Raw genomic sequence first — 14,761 nt, 5'->3', positions numbered from 1 at the left:
CGGGCTACCTGTTTGAAATTTTGGTCGCATGAGGGTAAATCATGGGTGACTCTGGCAACCGAGCACCAGTTAGGCAGCAGCCTTTTTTTCAATATGTTTGATTTTCAATCTCAGCGTTTACAGATACAGGTTACTAGGCAAAAAAAGTTACCCACTGATTGTTGTACCTGTTTCAAGACAGCTAAGTAAGAATACCCAAATCCAGAAACATTTTGTGAAACATCATCATCTTCATGGTCTAAAAATCTAAAGGCGAAAAAAAAAAAAAAAAAGGTAAAAAAACCCTGTTAATCTTCATTGCTATAATTTATTATCTTGTTATACAGTTATTTCTCAATACCCAACTGGTTTCCGCTGCCCAGTTGGGATTCTTTACCTTTTTATGTTTATTTCAATAACTATTTGTTTATTTTCTTGTTATATTGTGGACCACGATAAAAACTCCTGGGTGACCAGTTATTGTGTTACTCCCATAAAGACAATTAATTAATTAGCTTTACCTAAAAAGATACTGTAGTTTTTCTTCAGCTGACTGCAAGCACTTGGCTGCACCTTCTGTCTCTCCAGCCTTCTGCAGCCTAAAAAACAAATGTCAAGATTATCTGATTATTTAAATTAAATGTGTGCAGTCAGTTTAACCCACACACTCTTAAGCGTGATCAACATCAATTTTCTCCTAACTATTTTAATACATTATCAAGAGAAGAGTTTATGAGAATTACCAAAATGATCACTATTAAAGGGGACAATGCTGAGATCAATTGCTATTAATTTTAACAGGTTGTGAGGAAACGTATAGAAATCAGGCTCAAAAATTTATATGTGGACATTTGGGCTTAAGAGGTTTATAATGGTAATTGAACTGTGTGGAGTGCAATTTGGTCTGAAATCATACGCGTGATTTCAAAATCGAACGAGCGCGCAGCGTGAGTTCAATTTGAAATCACAAGTATGATTTCAGACCAAAATTGCACGACACGAAGTTCAATTACCACTTTATTACATCCATTTTGAAATCGCAGAATTTAGTCAGTACTATAGTTTATTGATCGAGTAGCCGGTTGGTTAAAAAGCCGAAACAAAAAAGCTTTTACATCTCATTTTGTATTCGAAACAGAAATGATGCGATATAGAACAAAAATGGTGCGATTTAAAACAGAAATGATCTGATTTAGAACATGAATGACGCGATTTGGAACAGATGCAATTTAGAGCAAAAAATGGTGCGATTTAGGAATAAATCACACTGCTGAGAGCCTATCAGATTGCACGGATAGCCAGTGATTTCAAAGTGGATGTAATAAATAATATTATTGTTTCCCTCTCCAAACGGCTGTGAAGTGTCTCTATTAGGGTTAGTAAAGGAAAGGCCATTGTCAGTTCCTTGCCAAGTCATGCCGATGCTAGTACTATGAAGGCCATCATTTAACTTGAGGAACAACAGACACTGAGTGTAGGTACAGGTGAGGGCGGGCAGAGGGTGCAGGGAAAAAGGGTAAAGAGAAAGTGGATAAAGGAAGGATTAGCCGACGGAACAGCCACGAAAAACTACAATCATGGACAAAAGTCTACGGACACTTGCATTTTGGGGGCATTTTCCAGTTCACACGGGTCCAACCCTCCCCTCACCCCACAAACAATGTTGGACGCGTGTATCCTGAATTTTTTCAGAGTTTCAACTTTGTACATTGTACGGGGCTTGGGGGAGGGAGAACTGAACGAAAGTTTCGAAAAGGATGACTGTTTTAATGAGGGAACCAAGAAATGACAGAAAAATATGAATATTGCAGTACTGTCCCAAGGACTTTTATCCAGGATTGTAGAGACATTTAGGTCAAGCTATGTTTACAGCAAACATGAAATTTGTACCATGTGACCAACTTTTCCCTTAACTTCATTGTGCAATTTACTGTTTACTACTTCTACCACAAACTTAGTAGCTTCACATTAGTTATGTCTTGTTTTTAGCTGCATGTTTTCAATTTTGAGAAATTCTAAACTTGAAGTTGACATTTTCTGTTTCCTGACAATGCAACTCTCAGTCTCTCTAAAGTATTGTCTTGCTAGAACACACCTTGAAATTTTGTTAGCAAATCAATAATCTCTTACTTTGTGTAGTTGTTTAGAAGCTGTGATCCTGAAGCACTCATCAGTTTTGCTAACTTGGCCATGAAGTCAGCATCTTCATCCTAAATGTGATGATTCAAATGACAAATTAAACAAAAATTAAATTAAGCCATTCGCCCCTGGGAATATGGAGGAAACCGCGTATTGAAGCTACAATATAATCTTGGACAAAAATGTTACGCTTAGACATGAATAATCATGTACCTCTTGTGGTTCAAGGATACCGCTTTTCTCCAGAACACTCAGAAGAGATTCCACCAGTTCTTTCTTTGCTAGTGGCTCCATTCCCTTCATGATAATCTCATGTATGCAATCACAAGCACTCTCCCGAAGAACTTCAACTGACATGTACCGGAGAAAGGTACTGCAAAGACACATTATCAATTTGTAAGCAGGACACAAAATCAAAGCTTGTGCTAATAGTAAAATCCTCTTTTTACAGTTTTCAGCAATGATGCTTTTCCACATTATCAGCTGCCAGTTGACTTAACCACTGAAAGGCTACTTGCAAAAACTGACTTTATGAGAATTGAAAGGACACAATAACACAGAGCAAAGGAAACATTTTTACCATCAGTCATCGTAAAACACAGACTGATAACTATTGTTTTCACAAAGCAAATGACAATGTGACAACAAAAGTAACATTGCAAAAAATGAAATAATCAGCATCTCACGAAGAAAGAGAAAATCTGAGTCCCTGACAGGATTCAAACCTATGACCTCCCAAACACAGGGTGGGTGCTCTATCCACTTGACCTACGCAGAACTCACGGAGAGGGAGGCCATAAATTATATTACAGGGTGTACGTTCAAATTTTACCATCTTTCATTCTTTCACCAAAAGTCCCATTGTTTTCTAACCCTAAAAATATTATTCCGTGTAGTCCACAGTCTGAGTCTGCAGTCTGCATTGATTTTACTCTGCCCGTATTCAATGAACATTACCTGATAAACCTGTCGTTTGCAATCAGACCAATATCGATCCATTCAATATATGCTCCAATAATGTCCAGGCAAAGGCATGTTATTGATGACACACTATTTTCATATGTTTTCTGCATACAAAACATAAAAAAAAAAGTCAGCGAAACCTCAACCTCATTGTTGTACCAAAATACAACATATTCCCACCTACCAGAATCTGAAACCAAGAGTCAACGAGCTCTGTGACGCACGTATCTCTGATGTGATCTTTAATTTTCGTATTCCTTTCTGCTTCCTGTTCATGGAAGAAAAATTTCATTCAGCTTCTAAACTGACTGATCAGTAAATGGTTTTACAAACTTGTACAAGTACAACCAACGGAAACTCCACAAAAGTTGACAGTCTTGAATGAAATTTTTGAGTCTTCACACAAGTTTCAAGATGTGACAAGCAAGGTTCTAGAAGCAGTGTTTTAACTCCAAAGGATTTCGATTTTCATAAGGAGCAATTTCACACATGTAGAGCATAGCCCTTTACACAGCATGTTTAGATTTCATATTAGCACCAACAAATTCATGTGTGTGGCATGGTGGACTTTGTCACAACAAAAACAACTTGAATGACAAGCTTTTGGGAGTTGTCTATTGTTTCTAGTCTGTCATGATACAGCATTCTTGTTCAGCACGTGTGCAATGACCGCGCTTGGCTGACTTCCGAATGCTCACCGAGGTATGATAATTTTGGTACAGTGAGACAGGCCATCGCGTGATACATAGAGGTTTAACTCACAATTTTCAATCACTTCTCGTGCTTCTTGTGCCTTTGCAAAAAAAAATCAAGAAGTACACACTAAATCTACTTACTATTAAAAAAATATCATTTTTTCATAGGTTTAATGCAAGCCAATAATTAAACCAACTCGTGACAGGAATCCCTTCTATTTTCTTATACTAAATTATCATATCTCGATGTGCATTCGAAGTCAGCCAAGCGTGGTCATTGCACGCGTGCTGAACAAGAATGCTGTATAATGACAGACTAGAAACAATAGACAACTCCCAAAGCACAAACTCAGCCAAAACGCTAAAAATCTTCAATGTTTACTCAAGTTTGGGCTTATAGAAGGTAATGTCACAGTTTTTCAATGACCATGAAATTCAGAGTCCGGGTAGTTAGTTAATCAATTGTGGCCCTGAAAAAATTTGAAGGAAAAAAAACTACGAATTTTTAAGAAAATGCTTTTTTCGTGAGATTGACTCTTAAACTCTGACAAACATCAACAAATAGCGAAAACTATAATTTCTATATGTTTGCTTTGCTCGAAATCGCGCGCATTTACAAGGCCCTAAATTGTTTTGCTGACTTGCAGGGACCCATCTGTTATAAGGATGCCCAAAATAGAGGGATGAATCTCATAGTTTATTAGATATAATCCGTGTAAAGTTTGCTTATCATTTTCGCATAAATTATGACCTAAATTTGGAAACACCTGAATTTCTCGAATTGGGTCTTTGCGATTTTGGTGAAACTCTGTTCAGCGCAAGGCACTAATGCGCACTATGTGTAGCCGAGACATTTTCACGAAAAAATGTCGGCAACAGCAGATTTTCAACTCAGACCTCAAAGGGGCGTGGCATTATAACCACGTGACATTTACTCCGATTGCCAAAAATTTTATGTTATATTGTAGATTGATCTATATGTTATCCATTCTATGTGTTAGACTTACGATAAAAGTAAAGGTGGGGATACCAGAGAGCTTCAAAGTAGGATGGTACCCCCCCAAAAAAACTGGGTCGAGTCACCTTAACAAGCTTTTATATTAGGCAAATAAAAAATTTAGGTACAGTCCAAATCTGCTTTACAGACACCCACTAAAATGGGTTCAGCTTCAGTGGCTGCAAGCTGCTCGTATGAGATGTTAGGTAGTACAATATTATATGGAATTGAATAGGTTATCAATTTCTGTTTGATTGTACCCCTCTCTGTTGGAGATATATTTTCACCAATGGAAATTGTAGCATTACAGTTTTTAAAACAATTCACAAAATTAACCTGTTGACTCCTTATCACATCTCTATCAACCACTTCCTCATCAATTGCCTTCAAAATCCTAAGGTACATATCCACAGCTAATGCTCCATATTGCAAGCACTGGAGGAGGTCTGAGAAAAACAGTGGCCACTACAGGGTGAAGAGAAATGTAACATGAAGTTAAACTACATTTAACACAGTTAATAACAAGGAGCGCCGTCGTGTGGTGTTGCTCAGCGGTCAGTGTGGTGGCTCAAGTGCAGTCACCCTTGCTAACATCAGCTCTATGAGCTTAGTACAATGTAGCCTGCGAACGGCAGATGTTTCTCCTCGCTCATTGCCGCTGAGGGACGTTTCGCGAGAAGGAACATCTGCGACTCAGTGACAGAAATTCCGTACTGATGACGTAAATCAATGTTTACATTTGTTTTGAGTTCCCAAGCTCATCAATTGGCGATGAGTTTAATTAGAGATTCATCGTGTTTACATTTGACCTTTGCCGCCCGCCTTTTGTCTTTTGTCTGTCATTCATAAACAATAGCTAGAACAATGAAACTACTCCGTCGTCCAATCAGCTCTTCTGACCGGATTTCGGACAGATTTTGCGTCATCAGTATGGAATTTCTGTCACTGAGTCGCAGACGTTCCTCCTCGCGAAACGTCCCTCAGCGGCGATGAGGGAGGAGAAACATCTGCCATTTGCAGGCTAAGTACAATGCTTTCAAGGTGATTACTCGCTTTGTTCAGCCTTTGGATTGTGCCTTTCCCCAACCCTTCCCTCCCTTTAATTTTTCTCTGATACATGTAAATCATTGGTACAGGTTCCATTGGTGTGGGGGCTCATAGCTGGAAGGCTAAGTTTACCAGCCATGAGGGCATAACACTGTCTAAAGGAAGCTTATGAAAGAGGCAGGAAATCAAATGAAGTTCTCTCACACTGAATGAAATCTGGGCACAAGTTACAATTTAGGGTATATATCAGTATTCACGCTCATTACACTTGAAATAACAATAAATCAGCTAACCTTCTCAGGATAATCACAGACAAAGATCAAGCTAAAGACTTGCGCGGCCTTGTTCTTTAAGAAATTCTTGTTATCTGACTCGGTACAACACTGAAAAGTTACAACAAGGGTCAATGAAAAATCGCAGTGAAAATGTTACAATTACCGCTACAGTGTAGGTATAAGAATTCAAAGAACAAAGGTGCTAGTAAGACTCTCATGGCTTTGCAAACCAATACACTTATGTCCACTTTTAGGTATCTTTGCACAACTATAAAAAACAAAGTTTGACAATTTCGCTCTACCTTTTGACATAAAACAAGTTGTTTCAGTTTGATGAAAGACAAAGAGAGAGTCTAGACCATAATAATATGTCAAAGGTATTAGCAAGACATCCTTTTTCACCTAAAGACAGACATTGCAATCTAGGGTGAGTGGTAAAAAAAAGAGAAAATGTTCATTAGCCTAGTGTACCTGATTTCGTAGCCAGGTCAAAAGAATCTCTCTGAGTGCTTGTTGATCTACAAGATTTGATGACACATGTCTGTGCACAGAATAAAAAATTAAAAAACACAGCCATTTTTTGGGTAGGATCACACACTTAGACAAGATCATCCAAGATGTCTTGTACAGTACAGGAGACTGAAGCATGTGTATACTGAATACAGCTAGTGATCAAATGTTTATAAGTTATTCCTGGTAAGAGAACAATTAAACCAAATTGTCTCTAGTTGAATGTTTTCCATCATAATAGCCTACATAATTTCATACCAAGTGAGTAAATATTTAAAAATTAAATTTTCTGATAACATATTTTAATAAGAGTTAAACAGAATAATTTGGTGGACAAAAATTTAAAATGGCGGATCAACCAACAGAATAAAACCTTTTTGATTTTTCCATGGAAGGAAGATTAATTTTAAAATGGATGCCACATTATAATAATTATGTAAAATTTCTTATTAATCATTATAAATTATTAGAAATTATCAATGTTTAATTTTACCTTGTTTTTATGTGATGCTCTAATACTTGAAAGCAAAAGAACTTGACACTTTCATCACTAAAACAACAACAACAAAAAAAACCAATATAGAAGACCAATAATGCAAAGGCAGATGAAATGTTCTTATATCACACGGTCCATACACAATACAGTTGATGTGATACTGGAGCTACGTACATGTACTAGAATAGATGCTCATGTGAGTGGCACCCTTGAGATGAGAGAAATGTGTCCATAACTGAAGCTGATCACTTACAAGAATGGTTCTCATCTGCAGCCACTAGAGGTGAATGGGTTACATCATTGTCAGCTTATGGGAGCTTACTCAGCTACAACATTACAGTTTGGCATCCCTTGATCAAATGTCAAATGTGAAAAGTGGGCTACCCATAAAGCCATTTTCAGTCCCTTATGAACTTTATAGTGATTGACAATTCTCACACTTTCCAGAAGCAATGTGGAAACAATACAAACTGGTATGTTACCATTATTTGAAGTGTTGTAATCAATTTTTAAGGGTTTAAATTACATGTGCTAATTTGGATTAAATTTAGACAGATAGACTTAAGTATTGTTAGTTGCGTGAAGTTTTATTCTTAAATTATTTTGCACAAGTCAAATTGAAATCCCACTTGCCCCAATTCTTGTTTTCACTCCAGCCCTGGCTTATTTGTGGGATGTTAATGTCTTGCCTTTTTGCAGGTACAATGAAACCCCACTATAAAAACTGTATGACACTTCAGGCCTCGAAATTGCGAGTGATAAGGTCGCCAATGCAACTAACATTTTCTCCTTGGCGACTAAAAGTTAAACAAGTTAAAACAAACATTTCATATTATCTTGCTTTGCTTACATCATAAAAAATGTGGCAAATCGCATAAACAAAGCCAGTTTATCTCCAAATATATACCGACTTCTATCAATGATATTTTCAAATCTGATGGATTGCGCCATTCACACCATACTATACGGGCTTCTCATAGGTTGTGAAAAATAAGTCAAATTTTGCAGGATTTTTAGGGACAAATTCCCAGAAAAATTGGCCAATTTCCTGGGAATTTTTGGGGCAAACTTCGCCTAAAAACAATTGGTAAAAAATGGCCAATTTTGTGGTTATTTTCAGGGAAAATTCGCTAGAAATCGATTGGCTGATCAGACCCGCATTTTCAACGTTTTTCAAACAGAGGTCATCATTTGCTCTTTCAACAACAATACGCTCCAGAAATGAACCAATGGCAAAGCCTTTAACGTCATGGCTAGTGCCTAGTTTTTCGCAACATAATCTACGCCTGGTAGTTTTGGGACGTTGTTTGCATGTTTCAGTGACGAAGTTTCAAGATAAATTTGCTGAGATAAATTTCAAATATGTTGTACAGACACATATCTCATAAGATTTCTACCAAATTTTGCGGTATTTTACGTGCTTTTGTGAATTTCGCGGATTTACCTGAATTTTATGGCTTCGCGACCGCACGAAACATCACAAGCCCTGAGCTTCGTCATTTACATTATAAAAACTGGAGACTAAAAATTTGCATCTGGCGACTATATTTCTCCAGTTGTTCGCCAAATGGCGACCTGAGGATTTTTTTAATTTTGAGCCCTGCATGTCTAGTTACATTACCCTGTGTAGCTGGCAAGGTAAGCAGTCTGTTTGCTGTTGTTTTTAGGTGTCGGGGCCGCAAGAAGATTGGGAGCATTCAGCAAGTCAAATTGAAATCCCGCTTCCCTTAATAATTAATAATGCAATTATTGCTCATTTCCTGCCAGCCCTAGCTTGTTTGCAGGATTTTTATAGAACCCCACTATAACGAAGTGCCATGGTAGCAAAAAGATTGTTGGTTATAGTGGGGTCTTCGCTATAGTGAAGCAAAGCAGGCTAAGAGGTAGTCTGGGCAGGAGAAAGGGCAGAGCGTTGAGAAATGCCTTGATGCCGCCAATCCACCCTCGTTCATCTTTTAAAATCAGTCCCCGAATTGTATAAGCATGATATTGAAAGAGCGTGATACTGTCCACAGCACCACAAATCTGTCAACATGAAGACATTTGACACCAGAATGGTATCACAGAATGCAGCAGAATGGCAGCATCAAAGGCATGTCTCTAGGCTCTGCTGCATCCCCCCCCCCCCCCCTCCTTCCCGCCTCCCCGCTCCAGGCCACTGCTTTTTCCTTTTTGACCCTGTTTTTTTCCCTTTTTTGCTGACTGTGGAGCTGGTTCCAGACTATCCAAATTTGGTCAATCAGAAAATAGAGAAAATATTTTGAATGAAAGATAATGTACTATATAGTTGCATATGAATTATGAATGATAACCTAAAATGAATATAAATTATATCAAACAATGCATCTTTTTAATCAAGTTCTGAAATAATGCTCAATGAGAACCAAAACGTTAACCGCAGTAAAACAATTAACTTTAATAACAAATTTCAATTACCTGTAAAAATTTCGAATTAGGGCATCACCACATAGCTTCCAGCCGTCTGGGGAATTCTTTAGCTGTTCAAAATATTGCAGGGCCTATCATTATTGGCCAAAAAAATTAATAAGAATGATGTTAATGACAATGTATAATCTATGTACGATTCCATTGCTATATGATGTTCGAACGCCAACCGAACCGTTCAAAAGAAAAATAGTTAGCAAGAAACTCACCCCTGCCTGTGATGTCGCATTTGCGGCCGCCTGAAGCCCTTGTAGCAAATTATCGGCCATGAAAACGCATCCAAAAAATGGTCGTCGTCACATTGCACATGGAGCTAAGACAGACGCGATTTTCTCCTCACCGGAGTGAAAAAAGGCAGTGTTTACGAGGTCAAGAACATTAATGATTTAATAAAATTCCCACAGGGTTTCAAATAGGCGAAAAAACAACTGAGAATTTACATTTTCACTACTATTCGTATCAAAACACGAACGTTCGTAAAACTTCCAACTTTCCACATGCAGGACCACGTTGCATCATTTTGACCTTCATCTGGTAGGAGCCAAGGTATGAGTACCGAAGATGCTCCTTTCTCTCGTACCCAGGCTACATGGGCGCGTGCTGGAGAAGACTGAGAAAATTATAAAACTGTTATAGTTCTTTTGTTTTTTAAGTATCGACTTTATATTCTCGTGTCTTCTTAAAATTTTATCTTATCAGGAGTAGGCTTTGATGAGAGATAATGAGTTATTCTGTCTTGGCTTTGATAGATTGTGCTAGCAAACTGTAGCACTTACATCACAGGTAGCCCAAGATCGAAATATGAGTATCACCGTGCATCGGCATTGTTGCGTAACATTCGAAATATAAGGATTGTATGGGGGAAAAACCTATCATTTCTGTAACCTAAGAAAATGAAAGGATTTCAATAAAAAACAGCTTACCTTACATAAAATGTGTGTTACATCTCTCCTGTGTGGGTCATGGGCCGATTTATGACCGTTTTATGAGTTGTACTGTAAACGGTTTTCTCTCTCTATATAAACCTTATATATTGATCTTGATAATTTCTCAGGCTAGGTTTGAAAACAGGTATGGATTTTAGAGGCCAGGTATGAAACCGGTGTAAAAAATGACAATTTTTTGATCTAAAATAGGGTCAGGATTTGGAGAACTGGGCGCGCAAACCCCCACCAAGAATTCCAAGAAGTACCTTGCGGGCCTTATTTCGACTAGAAACTCAAAGACAGCATAATTCATTGTCTGGCAGCTTTACTACAAAACTCAATCAATATCGAAAACTCACACGCGGAAGTTTTCGTTATCGTATAAAACCGAGCTTTTTTATGCGGATGCGTTGAATCCTGAGGAAAAAGTCCTGGGTCACTTCCTGTAAGACCCAGGTCCCAGTGACAATAAGCAAACACAAAAATGCTTTTGTAACTCAAATTTGGCTGTAGCACTGATTTCGGGACAATTGTACGCTGCAAAACTAGCCAAAAGTGAAAATATGCTAGGAGTGCTTTTGTTCGGTAAAAAATATGAAAATCCAGCGCATGCTAGTAACGGTGAATTGCTAAAAATTATGCTAGTGTTAGATTTGAAGCCTAGGAGCCCCGTTTGCTGAAGAAGCAAATCATGTAAAACTATTAGCCTGACAGGTGTTTACTTTTTTTATTTAACGAAAGCACGACCCAGAGGTACATTGATCGCCGCCACCCGTCAACTTCTCCCTTGGAATCATTTTTTGACTCTCCCCCCTCCCCCAACTCCATGTAAGTTCTAGGAACAGGACTGAACGGAAAGAAAACTACTTAGAAAAAATTTTCGAAACGTTTGCATTTACCTCACGAGGTTGTCGTGTTTGTTTGAGAACTTCTGGAAATGCTGATCCATTCACTACCGGAAGTTGTCGGAAATTCAAACCGAAAGTTCTGGTTGTTTTGGTTCACAACAGACACTGTCCTGAGCAAAGGCGTTTTTGAGCGACGCACGCCAATCACAAGTGGACTTTTTGCATTCATGAGCAAGTTCATTAAGAGAAACAGTCACAGCACAAATGTGGTAGCGTCACATGACGGCACATTAAAATGGAAAAGGCCTCACTTCCGGTTGACATGCGCCGTTAAAAAACTCCTTTGCTTAAGCTCCCTATTGGGCCAATTGACCACTCCAGAAAATACCATAACATACCATAATACTCTTTGTTAGTTACTCCATTGTCTTCAGTTTCTCTTGGGAGTTAAAATGGCCCCAATTGCAAACGACTGACTGAAAACAATGTTTATGCTAAATTTTGGAGTGACAAGCAAAGAGTATTATGGTATGTTATAGTATTTTCTGGAGTGGTCAATGGTGCGTTTCCCTGACATCAAACAATACTAAAACAATAGAAAGAATGACATGTCATTGTTTCCTGGGACCAATTAGGAGAGACCTTACCAACAGCTCCTACACTACTGCCCTATTGGACATGCATAAAAACCACGGGCGTCAAAATGAAGGGCGTCGGCCATTTGTGCTTGATAAAAAAACATGGCTCATGATATTAAACTCATAGCTAAGATGTTGGGCTGGGTTGTATGAGGTGTGTAAATGAATCCAAAACCATCCCCCGCGAAAGGTATGCCGCAGTCTCGATCCTCGCCATCAAGGATAGGACTTAATCCATTTTAATGTCTTACGAAGTCCCAAGTATAAATCACTCACAAATGAAAAGAACTTTCCTGAAAGTTTTCTCTTAACGGTTACTTAATCGTACTTCAAAGAAATTAAATGGCTGATTGTTGTGAGACTTTTCTGAAATTTTTTTTTTTACTTCATTCTGTGGAAGGGAAATGTCGAACGGCTTAACCTACTGACAGACCTTATTATCAGTATTTGGGTAGCCTGCGTAGCAGGGATTAAAAGAGGAGGGGGAGGGGAGTAAGAAAGAAAAGAAGGAGGGAGGAAAAAACTCTCTTACACTCCGCCCCTCTCCCCACCCCCGCCCCCCCCCCCCCCTCCCCTTTTAACGCCTCATCACATGTAACTTACCATCTATTGCTGTGACGGAAGGTTTTGCCACTCTGAAACGATCAAATTTAACTAATGATAACTCGCATTCGGCGAAGAACCGTCATTTCTCTGTAGGAATGGGATATGATCAAACCACTAACTGGTACAGCAAACACAGCAGTAGATTAAACAGGACTAAACTTTGGTTCCAACAGCGTTTATTCTTCAGCGGATCAAATGGCAATAATTAACTCAGGAAGGACACAGCAAAAATAATCGAAAAACAGTAAAAACTAGCTTACTTATATTAAATATGATTTCTACAACTATTGAAGACAAAAAGAAACTTTGAAAACTAAATGCAAACTCTATTTTTAACCTGAAATCTTTTGTTAATACTGTTGCTATTTTAGAAAGTCTGGAGTACTGGAAATAAGAACTAGATAGGTCAGCAGGACAGCGTTTATGTACAAAGTGTTACAATATGAATGAAAATGCAAGTTCAGGGAGCGGCTGTTTCAACAGAAAGAAGCGCAGACTAATTGCAAGTTTTCACCTTAAACAAAAACCGATCTATTTAAAAAAAAATTGCAAGCTAGACAGCAAAACCTTTCATATTCAAAATTCACCTATTGCCTCTTTTGACTAATAACTTAATGAAATATTTGTTCGCAAATAGACAGCTAATTAAACAAGCGGCACCAGTACAAAAGGCCTCTGAATAGACGTCGTCCAGTTGTAAAATCACGATAGATAGACGGAAGTTAAATAACCATTATTCAGAAACTAATTATCTTTTTAAAAGTCAAAATTGAAGTAAAATGTTTATAATTGAAAAGAGAAAGAGCAATTAGTTTTGTTTGTTAAGGAACACTGTTGGCTTTTCTTACAATTATTACTTACCGGACACAAAGCAATTTAAAGGACAATAAAATGGCACGAGCCTTTTTGCGAAGCTAAAACATCTTTATGCAATTTCAATATGAATTAGTAAAAACAACGTCAAAGATATGAAATTCGAGACAAATAAAGAATTCATGGAAAATCTCTCCTTACATTGCCTTCGAGCTTCGACAATCTTTTCACATCTGGTTCTCTTAAGTTCTTCATGATTATAAAACTCAATTTGCTCAGTATCGTCGACCCAATATAAAGTCTCGCACAGCCTTAAAACAAATAAAATATCTTGCCAATGCACACACTTTTAGAACTCTCCAAGTTCAAACGTCGATCTTTTCATGTCAAACTTAATACCTATTTAGGTCAACCCAAATGATAAGTTATTCGACGGTTGATTCAGATGTCGAACTTAATTAGTCGGATTCAATTCATTTCCATGATGTTCAATGGTCTAAAACGCAAGTGAAATAAATTTTAGTAATTTATGCATTAGGTTCGGCATATGAGAAGTTGGACGTTTAAACTGGACCTAAGCAGACATTTAACTACCATGACATGGTCTAGCTAATTTGAACTTTTGTCGAAAAATTTCTAGTTAATATGTAACCATCTTTATTAATAATAATCCAACTAAACCTCCTTATATTTTCTAAATGATTGTATATAACTCAACTTCCTCCTATTTTTTAAGTAATTTTGTTTGTAACTAATGTTGATTCTACTCCTTTTTCCTGAAACTTAGCAATCTGTTGTTGATTTTGTAAAATCACGTCGTTCCTCTTCTTTAAGTCTAGCATTCTCGTCCCCATAGCCTCCTGGGGGCCTGAGCACGAGAACCAGGAAGCTCTGGGGACACAGGATTTGAAGTCCTAGATTTTAGGACTTTCGGTCATTTCTGATTTTCTACAAGGGTGTCCTGGTTTTCGTGCTCAGGCTCCTAGGAGGCTATGGGGACGAGAATGTAAGTCTACTTAAACTAACCTACGAGGAGTTTAGACCCCTACCTAAGCCCCAGGCTTCCAGTTCAGGCTTCCCCGTCACCATCTTTTTCTTTACGTTTATCTAAATTCTACAGCCTGTAATGTGACAAAAACAAATAAATCAAAAGAAGCATCATTTTCTTTCTCTTCAAGATAAAGAGTTGCCATCCTTGCGAGGAACGCTCTACCGCGTAATTGTGATGAAAATTAAACTGTCTTCAACTTCAGATAATTAGGAACTGCTTCACTGCATTTTTCATCGTACCTATACAACAAAAACAGCAAGGAGAAACGCTAGCAAGCTAGCAGAAGAATAGTGATTTCAGCCAGCGAAGCCAATCAGTTAATATTTTGGCGCC

General features: G+C 38.0%; 2 protein-coding genes across 2 annotated transcripts in view; both read right to left on the bottom strand.

Annotated features, from left to right (window-relative positions):
• LOC140923205 (exportin-T-like) overlaps nt 1-14,761 on the bottom strand; it is a 148,736-nt gene that overhangs the window by 21,010 nt on the left and 112,965 nt on the right. The window contains exons 25-29 of the mRNA XM_073373286.1: nt 3,076-3,185; nt 2,332-2,491; nt 2,110-2,189; nt 501-578; nt 168-246 (exon numbers count right to left, since the gene is read on the bottom strand). Of these exons, the coding sequence (XP_073229387.1) occupies nt 168-246; nt 501-578; nt 2,110-2,189; nt 2,332-2,491; nt 3,076-3,185 (507 nt within the window). The remainder of the gene's footprint in view (nt 1-167; nt 247-500; nt 579-2,109; nt 2,190-2,331; nt 2,492-3,075; nt 3,186-14,761) is intronic.
• LOC140923204 (exportin-T-like) lies at nt 6,114-10,160 on the bottom strand. Its single transcript, XM_073373285.1, has 4 exons — nt 9,756-10,160; nt 9,538-9,620; nt 7,099-7,155; nt 6,114-6,203 (listed from the first exon to the last, which is right to left on the bottom strand). Exons 1-4 carry the CDS (start codon nt 9,813-9,815, stop codon nt 6,170-6,172), a joined length of 234 nt encoding a protein of 77 aa, XP_073229386.1. The 5' UTR covers nt 9,816-10,160; the 3' UTR covers nt 6,114-6,169.

Source organism: Porites lutea, chromosome 13 (genome assembly GCF_958299795.1).
Source record: "Porites lutea chromosome 13, jaPorLute2.1, whole genome shotgun sequence".
NCBI lineage: Eukaryota > Metazoa > Cnidaria > Anthozoa > Scleractinia > Poritidae > Porites > Porites lutea.
The sequence above is the reverse complement of the archived record's forward strand: the minus strand, read 5'-3'. Positions and strand labels throughout refer to the sequence as shown.

Excerpts from the sequence above, each read along its gene's own strand:
- LOC140923204 (XM_073373285.1), bottom strand. The coding sequence starts at position 9,815 with ATGGCCGATAATTTGCTACAAGGGCTTCAGGCGGCCGCAAATGCGACA. Across the intron at positions 7,156-9,537 it reads CTAATTCGAAATTTTTACAG|TGATGAAAGTGTCAAGTTCT; the intron begins GTAATTGAAATT and ends TTGTTGTTTTAG. Across the intron at positions 6,204-7,098 it reads GAGCATCACATAAAAACAAG|TGTTGTACCGAGTCAGATAA; the intron begins GTAAAATTAAAC and ends GTAACTTTTCAG.